This window comes from Camarhynchus parvulus, chromosome 11, assembly GCF_901933205.1.
Source record: "Camarhynchus parvulus chromosome 11, STF_HiC, whole genome shotgun sequence".
Lineage (NCBI taxonomy): Eukaryota > Metazoa > Chordata > Aves > Passeriformes > Thraupidae > Camarhynchus > Camarhynchus parvulus.
Genome location: NC_044581.1, coordinates 8,178,401 through 8,201,707, shown reverse-complemented (window position 1 = coordinate 8,201,707; position 23,307 = coordinate 8,178,401). Strand labels below are relative to the sequence as shown.

Genomic DNA, 23,307 nt, shown 5'->3' with positions numbered 1-23,307 from the left:
GATCAGAGCCGCTCTCTTGCTCTCTTATCATTAAATTGAGTACATAAATGTAAGCAAGCAAGCATTAGGATTTTGAACATAAAGAACAAGAGCTTGAAACAGTGGGAACAGGTACAGCAAGTGGCAGAAAGCCCAGCACTTATGCCAGGAGACTGTTCCATAATCAAGTCTCTGAGCTCACTTGCTTAGAACAGCATGGGTGGCTCACCACCCTTCTACCAAGCAGCTGGATTTGACTAACAACCAGTTTCTTGAAAGGATTCAAATGAGCTCAGGCTGCAGATTCTGACTGACACAGGTCTGTGCTTTCAGCAGCAGAGTTCTCCATATGGAAGGGGCCAAGGCAGTGGCGAGGGGCATTTTGGGAATAAAACATGTTGTGAGAATTACATTCCCCATTCAACTGGTTGCACCATGCTCACCAGTGGCTCTGTAACAAAGGGTGTTGCTGGTTTGAATTCAGTAGTGGCTCCTAAGAAAGACCAGTTAGAGGCCATGACTTTGAGATGGGCCAACTCCTCCCTGCCCACGTCACTAACACCACTGTATGGTGGCAAGGGTGATGTTGATGCAGGAGCACTGGGGCCCAACCTCCATCCTGTGCAGGTTATTTTTAGCTTCCAAAAGAAATTTGCTTTGGCAAAGGTTCTAAAATACCTTTAGATCTGAGATAGAGCCTTACTGTAATATTTTAATCCAATTCTAAGAGATTACACAACTAAACAGGTTTGAGCCAGGAACCAAGTCATTTTCCAATACATTCTTTTGATCCCATTAAGTACTACCAGCTCTTCATGATTATGCATCAAGCTTGGGTGTGTAGTTTGTTTTTGTTGTTCCTGAAATGCACCCTTGCCCACCTCAGTATCTGCAGTTTTTCCAGCAGAAGCACAGAACCAGTAGCTAGAAGCAAAACCTTCTGCAATCCAGGTGTGGGGAGAGTGCTGGATATGAAACAGACCACTTCCTACCTGCACAGATCATGGAACTGGATATCTGTCAAAGATCTCCTGGCTTAAGAGCCAGCAAGATGTTATCTTTTGGTGGTTTTCATGCACTGCTCTGCAGTTTACCTAGAGAGCCACGCATCCCTGCGTGAAACCCTGGACTCTCCAGCACAGGAAGTTCAAGTGTAAATGAACCATGCAACAGAAATCAGAGAAGTTGTTTGGGTTGGGTTTTTTCAACACATAAATTTAGCGGTAAACATCTCCCCAGCTAAATCAGAACAAAATCAGTCAAGCCAGTCTATGTTTTAATGGAAAAGACCAATGCCTTAACTACAAAATATATTTAAATACATAAATAAATTACTGTAATAAAAAATAACTGTTTGAAGTTCTGTCTTACATAAATACCACATCTGCAATTAAACTCTGATGCTCTCTTTATGGAGTTTTGGTCTGTGTAATATTTCTCACCTGACAACTTAACTACAGCAATACCATTGTAATTACTTCACCCTAGAGTGGAGTAGGGGTCTGAATTAACTGCTTGTCACCCATTATCTGCTCAGTGCATGGAATCACTGCCTCTGCACAGCTGCTGCTCCTCTCGCTAAGAAGAAGCTGTTCCCACACGCATTATCCTGAACAGTGTGTTGAAGTTGCTGCTTCTTATTGCATCCCGACAAGCACTGATCACTTGTGTTTTAGGTTTGCCAACTGCAAGGAGGTACAAAAAAGGAAAGGAAAGGAAAAAAACCTCAGTTACAGAGTAAGAAACTGGTAAAAATACTTATTTGATCCAGGCTGAAAATTCTGGGGCTTCTTTCAAATGCTTTTTAAACACATGATGAATCACCACCTTTTTTCTAGTACATAAATAAAATCCTTTCTTTAAAGAAGAATCCCCTGTAGCTCTCTTTTATGAGAGTTTGTTGGAAGGGGAATGCTATAAACATACAAAAAAGTACCTCCCTCCCCAAAGACCTACAGGGCTAATAATGCACATAAAACAGTCCTGCTTAAGTTAGTAGTTGCTTTTTTTTTAAAGCAGAATTATAATCTAAGAACTGAAGTCATTCTAAAAACATTTTTAAAGTAGTATGTTCAACAAAACTATCCATTTCTGCCTCATTCAGAAATGTGGAAATTATTTCAAATTGTTCTTTACAGAATTGTGATCCCAGAATATATGGGACATTCACAGTTGATTGTCACACATAACTGGCTATGACTAAAGAATGAAAAATTACTTCTACTGAGTTTCAGGCCAAAAAGCCTGAAGTCACTTAACTAACCCTGGTGACCTCTGGGACATATGTTATGTGCCTCTCTGGGGGTCTGAGACTCCCCACTGCTTTCAAAAACACAGACTTACCACGTAACCGCCCGGCCCTTTGGATTGCCTGATTCACAGCTTTCAGATTATTCAACAGCTCTGTGTGATTGTTGCAACGAATTTTGTATTGGTTTATTAAATCTCTGTTCAGGTCATACAGCTCGCTGTAGCGTGTCTTCATGTTTTTCCTGGAGAACAATCAGTCCAGTTATTTGCATCTCTGAGGACAAGAAAGTCATTCCTGGTTTGTCAATATAAAGGTGTAGTAATACATGGTTGTGTTGGCTACCACAGTCACCTGCATGTCTGCCAGCTACAACAGACTTGTCTAGACATGTTGGTTATACTCATTATTTTACTAAAAAAGCCTGAACAGTCTATTTTTGCAGTTACTTTATCCAGCAAGGCAAAGTGGAAGCACCACTTTCCCCACTGAAAGTACCACTGCCCTGCAGTAGCTTGGGCCTCTTTACTGCTGCTCTTCAAAGTAAAGCTCAAAATTAGCAGAAAACAGCAAATCAGATGAAAACCTGACACCTAAAGTGTCTTTCTTGCTGTTCTCAAAATTTCACACACCACAGATAGCTTTTCCTGCTTTCTTCCCTTAATATATCTTTTCTAACATATCTCACCATTTTGAAGTAGATTCAAGCTGCTATACACTAAGCTCCTACCCTTGCCTTCTTGCCTTCCCCTGACTGGTTTCCTACCTAAAGAACATGACAAGGTTCAAGGAGAGCTCATGGTGAGACCATCAAAGGTACAATTCTACATCAAAAATTGTAACTAGGCAATCTTGTATGACACCAATGTTTTCCTGTGCCCTTTTCTTCCTGAAAAGCAAAGACTGGCCATTCTAAACCCCAAACACACAAACCAGGAAGCAACTGCTCACATGTCTCCCAGGAGCCGGGCATCTTCCGCCTGAACCAGCATGCTGCGGATGAGGTTGGAGTGCTCAGCCATGTCAGCAGTGAGCCTCTCGTTCACTGCATGATGTTCATCCACCTGTCCAGGGCAAACAACTCATGAGCAAGGGTCCTTGGCACCCTGGGCACACAGGGTTCAGGCTAAACCTCAGCCAAGTGCAATAGGAAATAAAATCCCAACCTAACCAACCAGCATCCCTGACACTGTCCTCTTTCCCCTCACTCCCCACTGCTGGAGCAGCACCTTGGCCCCCAGAAAGGGTGAGTAGACTGAGATACACATCTCACATGCTGACCCAAAACCAGAGCTCAGTCTCCCAGATAACATATTTACTTTATCCTAAACAACCAACTGATGGGTCCAAGGGCCTGCTCTACAGAATAAAAACAGACAGAAAGTTGAGTGTCCCAGAGAATACACAGCAAGCCATTGTGGGCTGATTTCCACAAAAAAAGATTAAATGGTTTAGAGATCCTCTCATAAAAAAACCCAGTGACTGCTTATCTGCCCACTCAGAAATGTCCAAAGCCTCCTCACCTTCACCAATACTTTCCGCAGCTCCTCAAAGTAGGCAGGAAAATCTGCTTCCACCTGCAAATCCTCAATGGCCAGGAAAGAGGCCATTGACTGAATAATGTCACCAGCTAGATCAATATCATCTGTGTTGATGGAAATCTGTCAGAAAGGAAAGAAAGCACTTTAGCACTCTTCGATGCCAGAACATCTGAAACTGCCCAGCAGTATTGCCCAACAAGAGTCACCCACAATCAAAGCAGGTCCTTTTATCAAGAGGGCATGGGCAAGCTCTACAGCTTTCAGTAGATAAGAACACACTGATTTCAAAGGGGCTTTTATTCAGGTTTGGGATAGAGAGGCATCTGTGCACACAGGACCAGTCACAGGCAGAAGCTACAGGCAGCCTTTGTGCTTCACATTATGGCTCCCTGAAACCATTCTGTGAGAAAATAAATAATTTGTCTCCTTCCTACAGATCCTCAGGCTAAGCAGTTTACTTCAGTAACAGGCCCTGGAATTTTACCCACCGACAGTAAACAGACACAGAAGTTTCCAAAAGCATGAGTACTTTCTCTGCCGGTTTAGTCATCCCTCACTTTTACTGCCTCCTTCTGGCAGTATGGGTATTCTGGATTTACTGGAATATCACTGAAGGGCTGCTCCCCTTGTCCAGGGAGGTACTCACCTCTCCACCAGGCTTGATTTTGATGCAGAGCTGACCTGCATTACGAAGGGAAGTGAAGCAAACCTGGAAGGGAGCACTCTGGAACTCTGCATCCTCTGGCAGCAAGAAGCTCTGATTCAGCCACATAACGATCTTGCAAAAATAAAATTAAGAGCATCAGCCATCCCTTGTGTGCAAAGCCTGGGGAACCACAAAATGTCCCTGCAAATAATGTGCACCAGAATACTCTGTTCAGGGTACCACGGAAATTTCATTTACTAAATTTCATCCCATAATCCCATGTCATGAACTTCTTGGAATGAGGACAATTGAATCCTGCACCAAAGCTGAATATTCCTAAAATAATCAAATCCAACAATCAGAGACTGCTATGAAACTCAGCCACTACCTGAGCACTGTGCTGCCTTTTTCCTGTTCTCCACTCATTTGCAAAATTCAACACTCACTACAGGTCTCCTGCTATCAGGAGGCACACAGCAAACGAGATAATATCTGAAACACCCTCTGATCTCAGGCCTTGAGTTCCTGCAGGAATTCCTGATGCCTGGAGTGCCTCAACTGAGTCATCTTTTAAAGACAGAAAAAAGCAGGGTTGACTTGAAATATACAGACTCCAAAGGCCAGTAGTGCAGTTCACTGCATAATTTCTCCTTTGCTATTGGGAATCTCAAGCCAATTGCAAACCCTCCATCTATGCAAGACTTGAAACCAGGAAGAAGAGCGCAAACTCACCCTTTGTGGCCTCTCATTCATGGTACAGTTAACAAAGCTCAGGGGCTCTGTGGCCAAGTCTGGGCTGCTCAGGGCATACATGGAAAAGCGGGGAAGCTGTCTTGTCAACTCAAACACGTGGAACTGTGTGCTGGAAGCAACCCAACAGAAAAACAGAGAATTAATAATATAGCAGGGATTCACCTATTGCAATGGTTCCTGGGTTTTCTTTAGCTGACGACTAACATCCACAGTTTTCAGTTACATAATGAGCTGCTTACTGCTTGCCCAGAAGAAACACTGAAACTTGGAAATTCCAGGCTTATCACGGGGTTGTATGATTCCTCTCCATTGCTGTCATTTTTAATAATTCTTCCACTGAAGTGTACTCTCTAGCCTAATACATTTACAATTTTACTATATGATTGGGTATTTTCTTTACAAGGCCAGTGAAGTCCTATTAAAAGCAATAATAAAGGCAAATAGAGAAAACAGAAAGGGAATTCAGTCCTATACAGTTTTTCTGCAGTGGGTGGCTAGCTCTCAAAACCTGCCTCCCTATTCAGGGAAAGAATGCAGCCTCCTCAGGCACCAACAGCTCTGGCAGATGTGAGCAGGAAGAAAGCTGTTTTCAAAGGTATATGAAGAGATGTTTCATTTTCTATGGAGAGATTTCTATGGGAGACTGGAAAAATGTTGTCTTGAAATCAAGCATGTGTTACTTTCTATTTGCCCTGAACCCATTTGGCTTCAGGGTTACTTTATAGCCTGAGAAACAAAGCTGTGTCTCCAGGCTTGCTCAAGTACTTCATCCAGAGCAGCCACGATCCAGGGGCCAAGCCCCTTAGGGATGACAGGGTAAGAGTCTCTGCATCTGTTGATTCCCTCCACTCACCCACAGTAAGACATCTCCTGGAAAAATGTGCATTCCTTCTCTAAAAGCAGAACCAGAACAGAACAGATCACAGTGATTCCAGAGCATTTAGACTTTGTCTGGAAAAGAACTCAGTGCCACATGTGCATCAATGTTTTTAAGAAAGCATCCCAGCTCTCCTTTCATTAAGACAGAGGAGGGCACCCAGGAATTAACGGTGCACTTCCCGTGGGACAAGCATGAAACCACATTATTGCTGTTTCCTGGTCTCACAGTTTGGAGAGCAGCAGAGACCACACCATCAACTCACCTGTTTCGGTACCCCACAAAGGCTTTGATGTGCAAATCCACAGGGACATCTCTGGGTGGAGTAAGGGGAACACGAACACAGCCTGAGAGGTTCTGGACACTGGGGTGGACCACATGGCTCTCTCCTTCAAATATGCCCTCAGCAAAGATCAGCACAGCACGGATGATTGTGTCTTAGCAACAGGAAGAAAAAGCAGTTCCCAAATTAAAAGCTGTCCTCTGGCAACAAACCACCACTGTTTTCAGAATTAAGCATGTTCAGCTCCTTACATCACCCCTCTGAATTGTTAAAATATCCCAGGTGACCAGGACTATCAGGACTTGACTGCATCCTCAGCATGCCTGGTGCAAGGTGAATTTGCTGTCTCGGGGTAATTCCAGTTTTGCATGTAAAGCCAGCTGAGATCCAGCTGCATTCATGCAACACCCTCACTAATGCAGCTGTGGGTTGGTGTTTACAATCAGCACAGTAAGTGCTGCAGGGATCACCCTGCAGTTTTCATCCAAGGCTGGTTTCATCCAAGTTAAATGTTAATTGCCTCAGAAAATAACACATAATAAGAAACAAATTCCATCAAACTCCTCTCCCCTAAGACTCATCCAAGGAACAAAGCTTGATTCAAAACTCTGTGAAAGGAAAGAAACCACAAAAGGGACGTTACAGACAATAAAGAGGAGACATTCAAATCACCAGCTAAATATAACTAAAAATTTGCATTAATTTACATGAAGTTGAATATCAATGGTTGCAGGTTACCACTCACCGTTTGTGGTGGAAATACAGAGCTCCACATGGGCAGACTGGCTGTCAGAGCCCAGATTAACTGAGAGGGTTGTCTGGAGTTGAGTGTTTGCTGGAATCAGGCCTCTCTGCCCATCAGCTTCCTTCAACTGAGTGGTCAATTCAGCCTGTTACAAAACACATACCACCCATCAGTATCAGAATTTCAAGACTTTCATTCAAAAAACCTAGAAAACATACACACAAGTCAGTTCTCTTTTCTTTTAGAGGAAGGTTGTATTACAGCAATTCCCAGGCACTTCCAACTAGCTATGAGTGGTGGCTGGATTAAGCATGGAGCTGTGGACACTTGAGCTACAGTATGTTTGAGTGCTTCACTAGGGATGGACCTCAGCTCTGTATGCAAACCTTTACTCAAAAAACACTGCACACATGTCAATTTTAAACACAATCTTCCAAGCTCCTCCCACGGTGGTAATTTTCTGTTCAAAGATGAGTTTGGTCTTTCTTCAGACTATTTTTTGCAATGCTCACTATCAAGTCACAAGTGTGATTCCTACATGCTATCAGTGCTCCCTGATCCTCTCACACAATCCCCTCTGACTCCCAAGACGGTTTATGCACTGACAACTACAACTTTCAGTCATAAGCCAAAGCACAAGGCTGAAGGGAATCCAGTTCTAAGCACAACTGCTCTGGCAAGAGGAAGAAGCAAAGAAAGCATTATTAAAATACAAAAGACAAGTCCTGAACTTGCACAGGGAGCAAGCCAAATGCAGAGGCAGGAGCTCCCAGCAGACAATCTCACTGCATCCTGACAAGCTACAGCTCTGACTTGTCTGGACTGCCCCACCACCGCTTGCCAGATTACTCTGGATTTATCCCAACACCGAGGTGTGGTTGGCCCTACACAGCAGTACCTTTGCATTTTCCTCATAATTTTTCAATTCCAGCAGAAGATTTTGCTTCTTTTGACTAAGTTCTCGGATAAGATCCTGCTCAGCACTTGTATCCATTAGGTTCCCTTTCATTTCCTCCCCTCCTGGCAGATAGCCTCGGACTGTACAAAAACAAAACATAGCCCATTTCAGCAAAGACTTAACAGCCTGCCCAGAACTTCAGTTTCTGTTACATGACTCCCTTGTACCACCTCTGCAGTTCTGGTCTTCAGCTAGTACTATTCAGCTGAAAACCTGAGCATTGATTTAGACCCACAGTCTATCATTTTCTTGGTGACTGAGGCAAGAGAACCGCATATTTAAAAAAAAAAAAGGTGATTTTCTAACCCATCTTTAAGCTGTACTCACCTGACCAGACAAGTGCAGCACTCAGTCCTTTTGCAAGAGGATTCCCACTGCAATCATTCTTTAAGGTGCTTAGGCAAGTTTACAATTATGCAAAATTAATAAAATGTGTACCTGGATTTCTAGAGCTGGTCAGAGGAGTTGTTGCTGTCTGGAAGTGGCTGTAAGTCACTGTTAATCAGCCAGTAAACAAGAATTTACCCACATAAGCTTTTCCCCAAATCAAGGGATACTTCACTTCAAGGGGTAAGAATTGTTTCCCAGTAGCCCAGTGGAGCACATTGTTATGGAAATACCTCTAACTGTCAGTGGAGACAGAGGACCTGAACAGGTGATGAGACAACTTTCATTTTGCTCTAAGGCTGTGCACCCTGACTGCAGCTCTGACAATGAAAGCCAGGGACAAAAATCTTCTACCTGGGAAGAATATGCTGCCTGACTGCAAAAGACTGCTGCCCTCTAAAAAGTTGCATGGAACTTGAAATCATTCAGCTTGCACACTGCCCTCCAATGAAAGGACACACTTTATTATTTCTGAGTGAATCATTCACTTAAAATGAGAGCAAGACAAAAACCACTGCAACACAGGAGAACACCTCATGTGAAAGGATGCTGGTCCCAAACAGAACTCTAATAACACTCTCTATATAACCCCAGCCACACTAATTACTAAGGCCTGAAGGATCCCCATCGTGCAAGGCTTGTCTACAGTGGACACATCAGAAAAGGATGATCATGTTCATGATACCAACCTACACAACTCTGTAGGACAAGGTTCTCCAGAACTGCTTACAATGCTCCCCTTCCATAAGCTTGGGAAAAAGGTTTATAGGCTGAAGCCCAAATGCAGCAAATCCCCACAGCCTGTGATTAAGACAGTCAGCAAAACACATTGCTATTTAACAAGGACAGGCTTTTGTTTCAAATGGGTTGTGCCAGACCTGCTTGTCTCAGGCCACTGACGCCAAGGAGTCGGATAATCACACCAGTGTCTTTCCTGGAGCCATCCCTGTAAATTCATACTGAGCTTACTTAAATCATCTGTGATCATATTTATTTCCACTCACAATAACAAGGTCTGACTTCTTAAATGCATGGTGGGATAAATCCACCACTTCTCCAGTCTCAGGATAGCATTTTCCAGGAAACAAAGCACTGTTAACATCTAAAATTTCTAATATAAAAACTCTTCATCTGCAGAAGAAAACCAAAACACACACACCCTTAGTTCTTTAAACACCTTTACCTACTGCAAAGCAGCCAAAGAATTAAAACACAGAAAAAAGATTTCCTATACATACATCTATTATAATGTAGCCTGAAGAACCAGAGTCTGTACTGAATATCATTATCTTTGCATTAGGATGGGGTTTCTTCCATTAGACAAATGAATTTTGATGGTTTCTTGGATCATAATGAAACACATGCTGATTCTCACAGAAAAGGCAATATTCACAATCCTGTTTGCAGATAGCATAACTCAAAATTCCCTTAACTGCACATAAAGCAAAGGGAATTTGGCACACAAAACGTTGGAACCAAAATGATGTTTAGCTAATCTGAGATGATGTGATGTGCCTGATATTGCTGTGTGTTACATTACTATCATTAACAATGCTTTTACCTTCACCATCAATTGAACAGCAGATTAGCTGGGTGCTCCCATCCATTCTGTAATCCCCCTCCACCAGTCCTGCAATCGAGGAAGCAAAGTTGTCCTTAAAGATGACCTCCCCAGTCCGGTCACTGCGTGCATCAACCTGGAAAAACAAAAAGTTCCAAGCCTCAGCATGAAAAGCCAACTCCAAAACTCATGTCATGAGCTGTTAACTAAAACCCAGCTCTGCTCACAGAATTGCAGGGGAAGTTTCAGCTCTGCTCATCCAAACACCACACATGAAAAAAGTACTATCAAGAAATGACCTCTAGGCAGACTCTAGAAGGAGCTAGAAGGAACTTCTCTTCAGAAATGCTTCCCTAAGTTACAAAACTAAAAAAGGAAGGAAATAAAAGGAACTGAAAATCTGCACTGGAAAGGTTATGCACATATGATGCAGCAATGACAGGACTAAACCAGAAATAACTTTAATGCAGTATTTACAACCTCTCAGCTGCAGCCCTTGTGTGGTGAATTATTTTTATACACAAATACCACAACCTTCAATTATCTTTCATTTGATAAGAAGGGTGAGGTGGGCTCAGTTCCATGCACTGTGTAATTTCCAAAGCACAGGTCACAGCATTACTCTTTCTAGGAGTTATGGACTGGTTTAGACCAACAAATTGGGTAGAGACTACCAGTGGAAAAAAACATGAGCAAAGCAAGGAGAGGTTCTTTGTCACTGTGGAGCTCAGTAAAGAAAGATGCAGGGCATGCATTCATGGAGCAAAGAAGAAAGGTCACAGTTTATTAATGCATCTCTTTATATAGAGTTTTTAAAGAACATCCCCTGTCTAGCCCCAACTGGACAGTAACAAGCTGTTACCCTGTATTGACTGGTCACTCAATCTGCGGGTGTGTACAAGCAGAATGAGTTGTTTGTGATATACAATTTTCATTCTCCTGCCTAATGGTGTAAAAACAGTTTATACAGGCGGCTAGAGTTTTTCACAGTCCTAGAGTTCTTTCTCAGGGAAAGCAGGTTGTTTTCTACAGTCCTAGAATTCTTTCTCAAGGAAAACAAGTTGTTTTTCACTGCTGCAGGACTCTGCTCTCATGAAGAGCTGTCAGCTTTCTCATGGATTCTGTCAGCTGGAGTCAGGATTCAGTTTGTAAGGCCTCTGGCCTGCTGTTTCACCACCACAGCTCTCTCTCTGACAATGTTACACATCTAATCCAATGTAAGTTACAACACATCAGGGCTCTGGACTGCCAGCTTGATATGAAGTTATTAAAGTGCCGCAGGCTAATGACAGTAATAAGAGGTGTGAAGAAAAAAGCACAACTTTACAGAAAAACCTGGCAAGCTGCATCCAGGAGAGATGTGGAAGTTAAAACAGTCATTTCTGGAAAAGGGGAATACCAAGGAACAGGCTTAAAAGACTAAAACTGAGCTGTATAGAATGCCCCTACATAAAATGAAATAATGCTTGATTAATCCTGCCACAGTCAAGACTGACGCTGCTCTCCTGTTACATAACTGCTTTGTCTTCCCTGTGGTTTGGGAACATTCAGAACACACTGCAGAGGATTATTCACGTGTCCCCAAGACACACCTGAATAGAGACACTCAAGAACTCCAGGATGTGGCATATGATCTCTGCTGCCATGGAAACAACTTGCCACACCTTAGCAATTGACTCTGAGCTAAGCAGGGGAAGCAGCTTTTCTCTGATCTTGCATTTGGCACAAGACTCAGAAGCCAAACTAGGTTTATTGCAATAGATCTGCAGTGCTCAGGTTTCTAAGTCTTTTTTATTTTTTAGTTGTTGTTCATCAGATAACTCAACAGCCTTGTTCAAACACAGCCCCCATATCTACAGCTCCTCATTTTCCCCCTGTATAAACTCACCTTCCCATTAGACCAGCCAGTGATCAACTCACACACTCCATCAGAGTTCAGGTCAAATGCATGTATGCTCATTGCTTGGTTTTTTGACTGAGGGCAGAAAAGAAAGAACAAATTAACCTTGGGTATGTTCTCTAAACTCCACAGGCTTGCCACTTGCAAAACACTGGACTGTGAGACTACAGAGAGTACAGAAAGGAGTACAACTATGCCTCTTAACAGAACATCACTAAGGTCACAGATACATGTGACATCTTGGCCCTTGCACTACTAATCTAGTACACTGCTTTTAAAGGACCTGATAGTTCCTTTAAATACATTTTCATCCAAGCAGATGATTATAACTCACAAAGTGTAAAAAACCAAATCCTCTAGGAAAAAAAGTATCAGGGCCTCAACACGGTCATAAAATTAGACTACTGAGGACAACAATGAGCCTCCTCCTGCCACCTCTCAAGGAATCTTCTTATTACTATTAAATATACTATTCTGTGTTATATTAAGGATATCAAAATGAGCACCAGGAAAGGATCTTGTCAAACTGATTTGCTGGAGCAGGAAGTTGCTATTGATGAGAAAAATTAATCTTGAACATAGACAATGCAAGATTTCAGCTTCTGAAAAAGTTTATTGATTCAGTCAGAGGATTTTCTAACACAAACTCAAATGTCTCTTGCTAAGCTGAAGAATCCTTATTTGTATGGTTGTATCCCTGTCTTTAAACCACCACCAACAGCCCAAAAATACTGCAGGAACTGACCTGGTATTTTATACGAACCTATAAAAACCGGTAGATGTTGTAAGAACAAAATTACATTAAGTTCTCTGCTCAGCAAAGTTCACCTAAAGATAACATCAGAATGACCTGGAATTAGATACCAAGTCTCCAGGCAGCCTTCAAGCTTCCAGTGATGATACTCCAACCATGGACTAACCTTAATCCTCCAGTAGCGCGCTGCCTTGTTGTAAACTCCGACGGTGCCGTTGGCAAGAGCGTAGCCAAAGCGACTGCCATACATGGGGCTAAGGGCAGTGATGGTCTGCAGGAGAAAGGAGGGAGAGAGAGGACACAGGAGTGAGAACTTGTGCAACTTCAACAGGGAACAGGCTATACATCTGTGATATGAGTCCTACATTTCTTAAATGGTAAGTAAGTCTATTGTAGGAAGCACTGAGTACTGAAGTAACTACTTTTAGGAATCAGTCTGAAATCACTGAAGGCCTTGTAGGATTTCCTCACACAAGCTGTATTTCCAGTGTTAGGACACACTTCAGCAAGGATTGCAGAACTGCCCTCAAACTGTGTACTTTGACCAACTATTTCCTACCACAGACAGCAAAACAACAGCTCATAGGATTCTTGTGGTCATCAGTGCTAACACACTAGCATTGAGAAACTACACACAATATTCCTTAAGCTTAAGGAGCTGATGATGCCAAAGGTTCAACTTGCCTGGGTTAGGAAAGCCCCGGAGATATTACTGGTAGAAAATCTTTGCCCAGTACTAGTAAGATAAAAATTAAAAACTGCCACAGTTGGACTTCTTTGGAACACAACTGAACACCAGGCTAGGCGTCCTACCTGAATAAGCTCTGGAGAAAGACCTGAGAGTCATAACTTGGTCTGTTTCTCACTCCTTTTAAAACCCATTTCTCATTGAGCTAAGGTTCTCAGGGCTTGGAAATGCAGGTTTTTCCACACACTGAGACTAAAGATTTTAATTTCAGGAAGAACAATTGCAATCATCTGTCTGGTCTTCTGTACAACATAGCACAGGAGACTTCCTTCAGTTAAATTCTTCCCCAACATTTTATCTAAACTCATCTGACTGTGCCCCTTGGATGTTTTACCACAAAACTTTGTTTCCAAACCCTTTATCCTTTCCTCTCACAATCTTCTGCTGAGTCTTTCCTAAGCATCAAACTAAATTACAAGCACCCAGTAAGGACAGAAGACCACAGCAACAGCCAGAAACTCAAAGGTAATAATAAACCCAAACTTATTGTCCATTTATAAGAATCACAACAGTCTACAGCTTCAGCTTCACCAGAGTAAGTGATTAAACACAGAAAATGAAAACTACTCAAGACTTCCAAAGCAAACATAATGTACAAAGACACTGTTCCCTGAATTTACCTTCCTAAAAATAAAGGTTTAGGTTCAACTGTGTTCTTTTATGTTAGAACAGTAGAATCGTAATAGGCCTCCTATGACTGCACGTGTGAACTTAAAACAATTCTACTGAAGATCTGGAAATAAATCACACTTGAGAGCGACAGACCTTTAGCATCCCTTTAACTAGAAATATCTAATGACCAGACTAGCCACTGCAGAGAGAGCAAGACATATTACAGACCCAGTTCTATTTGTAGGGATAGCAACAATCTCCTTTTCTGGAACAGTGCCTGGCTTTGTCTTTTATAGCTCTTCGTAAGTGGTTTATTAGCTAAGCCCTTTAGTCCCACCCTGGACAGCAGGGAGGCCACAGATCTTAAAGGACAATGGTCTGTGACCTCACTCTACCTTGGGTCCAGAAGGGCTGTGAGAGGACTGAGAACACTTCTAAATGCAGTGATAAGGATATTTTACTCCCTTCCTAGAAACCAAAATCACCGGGCATCTTCTCTCAGTTAAGTTAAACAGCAACTCCTACAGCTACTCCTATCCCTCTGTAAACATATCTGCCCCCATACCTTACTTTAGTCACCACAGCTCTTTTTATATAGCCAGTGTGTAACTCCAATTGCAACATAATCTTCCAGTTTTGCCTGGGCATCCTCCTTCTACCCTGCCATGCACTGTCTGGATGTACACACAGGGACAAGTTACACCATCAAGATTGCATCAAAAATATTTGAGGAAAACTGCAGAAGACATCCTTTTACTCAGAAGACACTAAGAGCTTCAATCACAATCCAGCAACCTTAATCACCCTTGCACAGGCTCCTGACTGTCAGCCAAGAATAGCCACTTTTCTCAGTGGGGTGACAGATTTATAAATAAACAAGGCAAAAGCCCCCTGCATAATGAAAGACATTATTAAACTCGAACTTTCACAGTTCTACCAGAGTAGATACTGTGCCAAATAGTTAAGTAATTACTAAACTACACAATAAATCTGAACCAGAGAAGCTTTAGAGTACACAACATTTTCAGCTCTGTCAGCAACTATAATAAACATTAGCCAGAAATAATTTACCTCTGTCTCTGACATTTCTGCCACAATCTCATCCTCCTTAAATACGCGGATGTCAAAATCTTCAGAGCCAACAAGAAGCTGAAAAAAAAAGCCCCAGTGCTCCTTAAAAATAATTATTCAAGCTAAGGAAGCAAGCACCAGGATCCAGAGGACAAATTAATACTTCAAGTTCAGCAATGAAGAGGTTTTAACAGATCCATGACACGTTGCAAGTGTTGCACTGAAGATCCCTCATTTTAAAAAAAACAACCCCCAAGACAAACAAACAAACCAACCCCAATGAATCCATGTATCAACCATCTCTGCTTCTCCAGCCTAAGTGGTACCTGCCACTACTGCCAAGAAGTAAAATCAGCTTTGTCTTGATGTAAATGATTATACCAATAGGCATTGAATTGGGTCTTCTGCATCCTCACTCCTCAATATTTCCTACATTTTAGTTCTTTTCCTGTTTCCTAGTTCACCAGGTGGAAGGCATTAACTGGAAAGGAAGCCAGTGGAAAAGTTCATACTGAAGATCATGACAATTGTCAGGTTCTCTTTTGCAAATTGAGAAACCAAGCAACAGATCTGCTCAGTGCCTTGTCCACAAAGTCATCCATCAAATCAATGAAAAACAGAATTACAAATCAAAGTCTAAAACCTGGTAGTACTTTTCCCCACTGAAACCCATGAGTCTTTCATCTTTACTTGGCAAAAGAGATATAAATCCATAACAAAGTTGGATTTTTAAAAAGATTAAAGACTTTTTTTCTTCCCAAGTAAAGATGCTTCAGATTATGTCAACCTAAATCATACCAAGCTAAGTCTACTGCAGCTATTGAAATTATTTGTAACAATTAACATATTAAGTAAGCACAGATTTCTTGATGAAGTTGCAACCACCAGCAAAAGGCAACCAGATAAAAGCACACAATCCTGAAACAATCACTGGTGATGCTGTGTTTTCGAGAGGCGCCTGGATTTTTTTTGTTAGTTTGATTCACCCCATCCACCTCAGTGACTTCCATTACACTGGACGGAAATTTGAAAGAGTAAGTCAAATTTCTGCTCCACAAGTCTTCTGCCAGATGGCAGAAAGTAACCTTCATCAATCCAAAAATCCTGAGGAAAGCAGTGACAAGTTAGTTCCGTTAGCCACTAAAAGTATATTCATGCAGTTTTTAAAATCAGTAAATTTTAAACATAAAAACTTGTTTTTACTTGGACAGAAAGAACAGAAATGAAGCTAATACAGTCATTTACCAGGTAAGACACAAAGTGATAATTTAGGAAGCTGCTTCTTGCACTTTCTCAGAACTTCAGTTTTAAACCAGAGGCAGTTTCACAAAAGCCACAAATAAAAGTAAATAAATAAGAAAAACCCTTTAAAATCACCTAGATAATTAAGATCAAACAGAACCTTGAAAACATCTCAGTAAATGCAAGTTGGGGTAACTAGCTCAACAAGTTAGTCAGATATTGTATCCAGCTCTACTCAGCCCAAAGTAGCACCAACTGCCGAGAATGAACTTCCGTCAAGTAGAAAAATATAGCAAAACCCACTTAAAAGCACAAGTGCAAACCATTTGCAATTAGTGTCATAGATCAGTTTCCTGGTTTCTGAATCCCTAGACACTGTCTCCAGTTTCTATAAACACCTCTCAGCACATTAAAAAAATACAAAGAGGAGCTGTGCAGAAATTGATTTGAAAACCTGAAACCGTTTCACTTCCTAAAGATCCCAATCAAGCAGGGCCTGTATCAGTTTAGTGCTTATAAAAAACACATGAAAACTGTCCAGGCCCTTTATCCATCACTATTACATAGTCCAACTGGATATTCCAAATGAGGACTTTTCAGGAACTAAACAAAAAGCTCAAGTAATTATGTTTAAAGTCTTAAGATAAATGACAAAAGTATTTTTAGCATAATGATTTAACTTCATATTGATTTGCATCTGACGTATACTAGAAAGCTATGACTCTTCTTAAAGAGTCATATTCAGAAGCACAGTTGCTCATTTGGGATGAAGAAACATTTCCAAAAGAGAACGCCATACAAATTCACAATTTCACCAATCTCTTTTAGCCTGCACGATCAGAATGGCAGCTGTTTCCTGCTGTTTGTCTCACATCATTATCAGCAAGATGTGTGTTACAAGTTATTGTCATTTTAAATCAGCAAAGCTAAGAGTATTCCATTTCCCCATGTCCCTGTAAGGAAACAGAAGGGCTGGACATGAAGACAAATTCCTCAATTTTACCAAGTGTAAGTGAAGCTTTTCAAAAGAATAGCTTTCTAAAAGTTCACTTTTATGTGTAAGCTTGCAAGTTGTTTCTCTGAAATTTAAAAAAGTTCATAAGCATATTCACACTGAAATAGATGCCTTGCCAAGTGATGATCACAGGCATTGCATGGTATTGCTCCTGGCATAAAGAAAAATTAGAGACTTTAACTGGTGATGTGAGTCAGTTGTATTAAATAATCTAAGTTTTTTTATTATCATTTCACTACAAGACCACAAGAACAGCTGAATTTGTGTGTAAATGGTTACAAACCTCAGTTTTTCCATCATCATCAAAGTCACACAGTGCTAATGAACGAACGTTGTCCCCAGTAACCTGCAAAGAGAAGGACAGCACTCAGTGATGGCCATAGCTGTCAGAAACTGAATTATTTTTATTATCTCAACTGCAACAGAACAATTGACACAATCAGCGTTCAAATAACATCTTAGTGCACTGAATACATGGCCAAAATAGAGTTTAAGGCCTGAGATAATTTATGAACAATCAACAACTAAATTAATAGTTATCATTTTAAAAGAAAATCAAGATGATTTAGTGCCATTGAAAGAATCTTCTAATAACATCAAAACTACTATGCATGGCCTTACCGTCCAAAAACGGTCATTTCCTTCATAATCAAAGCCCTGCAGGGCACAGTTTCCACCAATAATAGCAAGTGGAGATGTAATATCTCCCAGCTTCCCAAGAACTATTGCATTGGCTCCATCTGAAACCTGCAGAGAAGCGTTAAAGGAAAAAGAAACAGCAGGCAAGAATACATCAGACCACACAAGTGAAGAAGAGAGCGTCCAACATTATCACTGTCAGTTTAGCTGAGCTCTGAATGCCTATTTTTTTTTAAGTTGGTCTTGCTAGGTGATGGGACATATGAATGCAATGTATATCTGTATGTGTAAATTTTCATATATTAACTTTTTAAATACTGCAGATATTCTAGAGACAAAACATTCTGAATATAGCAGTAGGAATAATGCATAGCACAGACACATAATTAGTTGACAAAGTAATGTAAAAACTGTAATCTTTACAATTCAAAGAAACAGAAAATTATGGAGATACTAAAAGAAGCAGACATTTAAATCAACTTGCCTCTCTGTAAAACAAATCTGAGTTGTTGTACACATCGTAAGCCAATAAATTAGTCTGTGTTCCAACCAGAAGACAATCATAGCCCAGCTGAGGGTTCAGCACTCCTGAAGTCAGACAAGTGATCCCTTGATTAATGTTCAGAAGAGAAATGTCTGAATCTTGGTTACTTTGCACCATTCGGTTTGTGTTTATTCTCTGTCCTCGGGCATGAGGATTGTGAATAAAAACCTGTAGAAACAAAGATATAAATATTAATACAACAACATATCTGTTTGTATACAAACAGTAAAGACTATTATTTGGATAACAACTGTGATGAGGAAGAAGGCATTCACTCAACCTAAATGAGGACTGGAGGTTTTACTAACAATATTATTTCTCACAGTTATTCTTTAAATTATACTAGAAAAAGGGAAATGGCAGGAAAAACAGTGCTATGGCCAGTGGAGGTGCAACATCATTGTTTTGTTTGTTTCTGAAAATGACAACTGACAAGTCTTTGAAGTAAGGCAAAAATAAGAAACCAAAGGGAGCATCAACAAACTAAACAAATTACCTCCAGATGGTAGTAGTATTTGCAAAACATCCCAAACATTTAAGACAATTTACCTGGTACATATCTGTAACCTCCATCTGTAGGTGAGCAAGGTTAATTTTAAAAGGATGAATGATAAATATGGTTTTACTTTCACTGACCAATTCTCAGTCACTGTAATTGCCTGGAGCCAAGTCAGAGGCTCAACAGTTTGCTTTCTGGCTGTGCAGTCTGTCCCTCAGACGAGCCCTTGTTCTGTGCTGTTCCTAAAGGTGCCAAAATCAAATTAATAATGCTGGGAAACATCACAGATGAACCCTCTTTGTATTTACAACCTAAGTGCCTCTGTGGGTTTACACTTCAACCTATGCTTTATTAGTCAGGTTGTACTTAATCCTGTTTTGTTTATGTTTCCAACTCGAATAGAGCACATAGGATGCTCTCTGTTCCCGTCAGGCTGTTTGTGCATCACCCACAGAAACCTCAGCCCCGTTATCAGCACAGAGCTCGGCTTGTAACAGTGCCAAGGGCTCACTGCTCTGAGAACTGCATGATAAAACCCATGGCTTCAAAAACTCCCGCTGTCTGCTATAAAATGTGAGTTTCCGTGGCAACTTTAAGGGTTTGTAAACTGGTTCAGGCTGGAAGAAGCCACAGAAGAAGCCCAGTCCAACCTCCTGCTCCAACAGGGTCCCCCCAGAGCGTGTTACTCCAGATTGTGTCTAGACAGCTTTTGAATTTCCCCAGGGCTGGAGACTCCTCAGCCTCTCTGGGCACCTCTGCTACTGCTCAATTTCGTCACCTGCTTTTTTGCAAGCTCCCTGCTGCAGCAGAGCGAGGCTTCGAGCATCGCGTCCCCGGGCCCCGCCGCGGGTCTGCGCAGGGCGAGGGGAACGAGCCCCCAGCCCCTGGCTCGGCTCAGCCCTGCCAGGGGACCTGCCACGGGTTAGCGCGGCTTCCGCGGCGGCCGCCGGGGCTGCTCGGCCGCGCCGGGCCGGGCCGGGCCGCGCCGCAGCCGCTGAGGCTGCTCCTGCCCCGTTACCTTGCCCGCTTGCGTGGCGGCCGCCAGGCAGGGGTGCGTCCCGTCGTACCGGCCCAGCGCCACCATGCGGGGCAGGATCTTGTGGTTGAGCTTCAACGTGAACACGGGCACCAACATGATGGGCGAGGGGCCGCGGGGCGGGGCGGGGCACGCCGGGGGAAGCCGGGCTGGGCCGGGCCGGGGCCGCCGCCGGGGGGCCGCCGCCGGACGCGGATCCGCCGGCTCCGGCACCGCACGCGCGCATGCGCAGACGCCGCGTCAGCGGGAGGGGCGCGGCTCGGGGGGCGGCCGCGGGGGGGCGCTGTGGGGCCGGGGCGGGGCGGGGGGTGTGATCTGGGGGAGAGCTCGGGGGGACCGGGGGCAATGGGGGAGATGGGACCGGGGAGCAGGGCAGAGGGACTGGGGAAAATGGGGGAGATGGGACCGGGGAGCAGGGCAGAGGGACTGGGGAAAATGGGGGAGATGGGACCGGGGAGCAGGGCAGAGGGACTGGGGGCAATGGGCAAGATGGGACCGGGGAGCAGGGCAGTGGGACTGGGGGCAATGGAAGAGATGGGGTAGGACTGCGGGGCAGCTGCAAAGATCAGGGGTCAGTGAAGTGTAGGACTGGAGGAGGTTCGGGGCACTCACAGAGATATGGGGAGGTGTGGGGTGCAACTGAGGATATTAGAGTGCATCTGGGAGAGCTGGGGTGTGGGATTAGGGGGCCGGGAGGGCAAATGCAGAGGTCAGAAGAGCTGAGAGGCAATTTGGGATGCAGGGGGCAGTTTGGGGAGGTGGGGGAGAGCTGGCTGTGTGGAACTAGGGGAGGTATTTGTACAGGTCAGGAGAACTGGGGGAGCAGCTGGAGGTACTGGGGGTGATCAGGGACAGGAGGATAGAGGCAATTGCCCCCCTGGGCAGTCGCAGTGGCCTCCAAGACCCACATTGCCATCCATCTCAGTCCCAGCTTCTCTGCAGGGTCAGCACCCAGCTGCGGCCAAGGGCTGTCCCCTCTCTGTCCCCAGTGCCCTCGCTTCACCCTTTGCTGCCTGCTGGCAGCCACACGCACCCTTACTCACACCTTGCCGGGAGTATCTCCAGCTGAGAGATCTCCAAGGCAGTAAAACCCAATCCAGAGTTAAAATGTCCCATGAAGTCAAAAGCACAGCCTCAGAACATCATTACTGCTGCTTTGTGGGATTGTGCATTGGATCCTACAGAGTCCAGACACTGGGGCACTGGGCGGAGGTTGGAGATGAGAGAAACAGAGGACAAATCCTCACAGAGCCACAGTGTAAACACTGATGCTGGTCCTTGTCCTGGAGTGGATTTTGGTATACAGACCCTCACGGATCTCCCTGCAGTGCCCACTCCCTGCCCAGACACAAGCTGGATAGGGAAACCCTGGCTCAAGGTCACGATTTAAGAAATTCTTAAATTATTTTAGGTTTAAGCAATATTTTAACATGATAACCCTCATGGGTCCTGTAAATAGACAGTGCTCTCTGACAGTGCTTGAATCCATCACCTGCACTGAGACATTATCACCTCCATCCCAGCAAGAAGCAGGTTTGGAAGAGGATGCACTAGAAAACCAGCTCTTTCTTCCCTGCAAAGGCCACTGGTTTGAGGCACAGATCCATTTATTTCCAGGAGAGCTGGCAGACACATCCCAGTTGGCATTTCCTTGTGCATGTGCCAAGCTCTGGCCGGCAGCGGTGTCCCTGCCCTGCATGCCAAGGAGGGCTCTAAAAAGCAGCACTCAAGCAGGGATCCTGCCATTCTGAATGTGACGACCTCCTTTTCCTCTTCTTTAAATTGTTTTTACCAAGGTTCTCTGGCAGCTCTATCAATGTGCCATTATACTGGTGGATAAGGAGGCAGCAATCACGTGCAGCGTTTCAAGGAGGGTGTTTTTTCCACCTCTGTGGCTCTGTTTGGGGTGAGCGTGGGTGTCAGTGCCAGCCGTGCAGTGGGTCCCCCCTCCCTCCTGCTGGTTTGGGTACCAGAGCACAAAGGCAAAGCGCTGGCGTGAACTCAGGCACGCAATGGGGTGTTGCTCTAGGCCAGCAAACACTGCTGTACTCTCAGGGAAAATCGCAGAATTCTAGAATAGTTTGGCTTGGAAAGGACATTGAAGATCATCCAGTTCCAACCCCCTTGCCATGGGCGGGGACAAAATCCCCAGCTCCTCTCCCAGCAGTGCTGAGCATTGGTCTGCCAGGCTCTTCAAACCTAACCAAGCAAAATGGGGGGGAAACTGAGCTTACAGACCTTTTTAAGCTGGTAAAATTGTAAATAGATGGAAATTTAAACTTCTTGCTAAATATGTATTATTTGAGCTGTAAATATTATTTTGAATCACTAATTATGGTATTGGGTTTGGCACGTCTGCAACACAATTAAATTACAGCTGCCACTTTGAATCAGCTGGCTCTGAAACTCTTAATATTGAAATCGTGGCTTTTAACACTCATTTCCCTTCGTTCGAAAGCCCATCATCTATAGAATTCAATTAAATGAATTTATAAATAAAATAATAAAATATAATAAAATTTATTTACACCCAAAGGTACAGCATCCAGTCCTGAGTCCTGAGCAGTGCTCAGGATAGGGGTCCTTCCCTTTTGGAACCTTTACAAGGGGGGAAATCTCATAAAATATTCACTAAGCCTTGGGTTTCACTGCTGCACAGACAGGGCCTGCTTTGCAGCCAGGATTAGTGTAACTGCAGTTGAGGGATTATTCAGCTTCTTCACTAGAACACAGGTCTTAAAATCCAGCAAGAAATCATCACCATGCTCCTTCCTGCCTACTCTGCACAGGCTTGGCAAGGCAATGCTCTGTGACCAGTTTTTGCTCTTTTCTATCTCCTACTAACTATAATTTATATACTATAATCATTTAATATATTATTGTTTAAGCCACTATGATTTCATATAATACATATTATATAATAAAATATAATATAATAAATTAGATGTAGATATAGATATAGATATAGATTATATAATCAAACACACTTGGCACGGGTTGCTGGCTTTCTAGGCAGGTTTCTTGGAGAAGCTGGACCTGACAGCACAACAGGTATGAAGACTGTCAGACACCCAGAAGATGTTTCTTTTAAAAGACTTCAAATGTTACCAAAAATTCACTATGCCTTTATCTGCCTGGCAGAAGAACACTGAGGAGAGCTCAGATATTGAGTTTGGGAAAATGCTGGCAAAAATAAACATCCCCATCCTTCAAGGAGGGGGATAATATGGCTGGAGGGAGTGGGGAGGGATGAGCAATTGCATCTGCAC

At 43.2% G+C, this 23,307-nt stretch overlaps 1 protein-coding gene across 2 annotated transcripts; it reads right to left on the bottom strand.

The window, feature by feature from the left end:
* Positions 1-1,245: 1,245 nt before the first annotated feature.
* BBS2 (Bardet-Biedl syndrome 2) lies at positions 1,246-20,203 on the bottom strand. 2 transcript variants are annotated; one of them, XM_030956248.1, is made up of 17 exons: positions 20,021-20,203; positions 18,444-18,671; positions 17,942-18,067; positions 17,604-17,666; positions 15,064-15,165; positions 12,799-12,903; positions 11,867-11,953; positions 9,979-10,114; positions 7,971-8,110; positions 7,073-7,217; positions 6,310-6,481; positions 5,147-5,276; positions 4,415-4,546; positions 3,751-3,888; positions 3,179-3,291; positions 2,323-2,471; positions 1,246-1,664 (listed from the first exon to the last, which is right to left on the bottom strand). In XM_030956248.1, the coding sequence occupies exons 1-17, from the start codon at positions 20,135-20,137 to the stop codon at positions 1,558-1,560; spliced, it is 2,190 nt and encodes a 729-aa protein (XP_030812108.1). In that variant the 5' UTR covers positions 20,138-20,203; the 3' UTR covers positions 1,246-1,557. The 2 variants fall into 2 exon arrangements, with proteins under 2 accessions (XP_030812108.1, XP_030812109.1); XM_030956249.1 differs by having other exon boundaries at positions 15,064-15,141.
* Between the last annotated feature and the right edge of the window lie 3,104 nt (positions 20,204-23,307).

What these genes read in the sequence shown, in the direction of transcription:
- BBS2 (XM_030956248.1), bottom strand. Translation starts at nt 20,137, where the DNA reads ATGTTGGTGCCCGTGTTCACGTTGAAGCTCAACCACAAGATCCTGCCC. An exon ending in GAAATGACCGTTTTTGGACG is followed by an intron (nt 17,667 to 17,941) that starts GTAAGGCCATGC and finishes TTCTCTTTGCAG; the next exon opens with GTTACTGGGGACAACGTTCG. An exon ending in ATGATGATGGAAAAACTGAG is followed by an intron (nt 15,166 to 17,603) that starts GTTTGTAACCAT and finishes ATTATTTTTAAG; the next exon opens with GAGCACTGGGGCTTTTTTTT.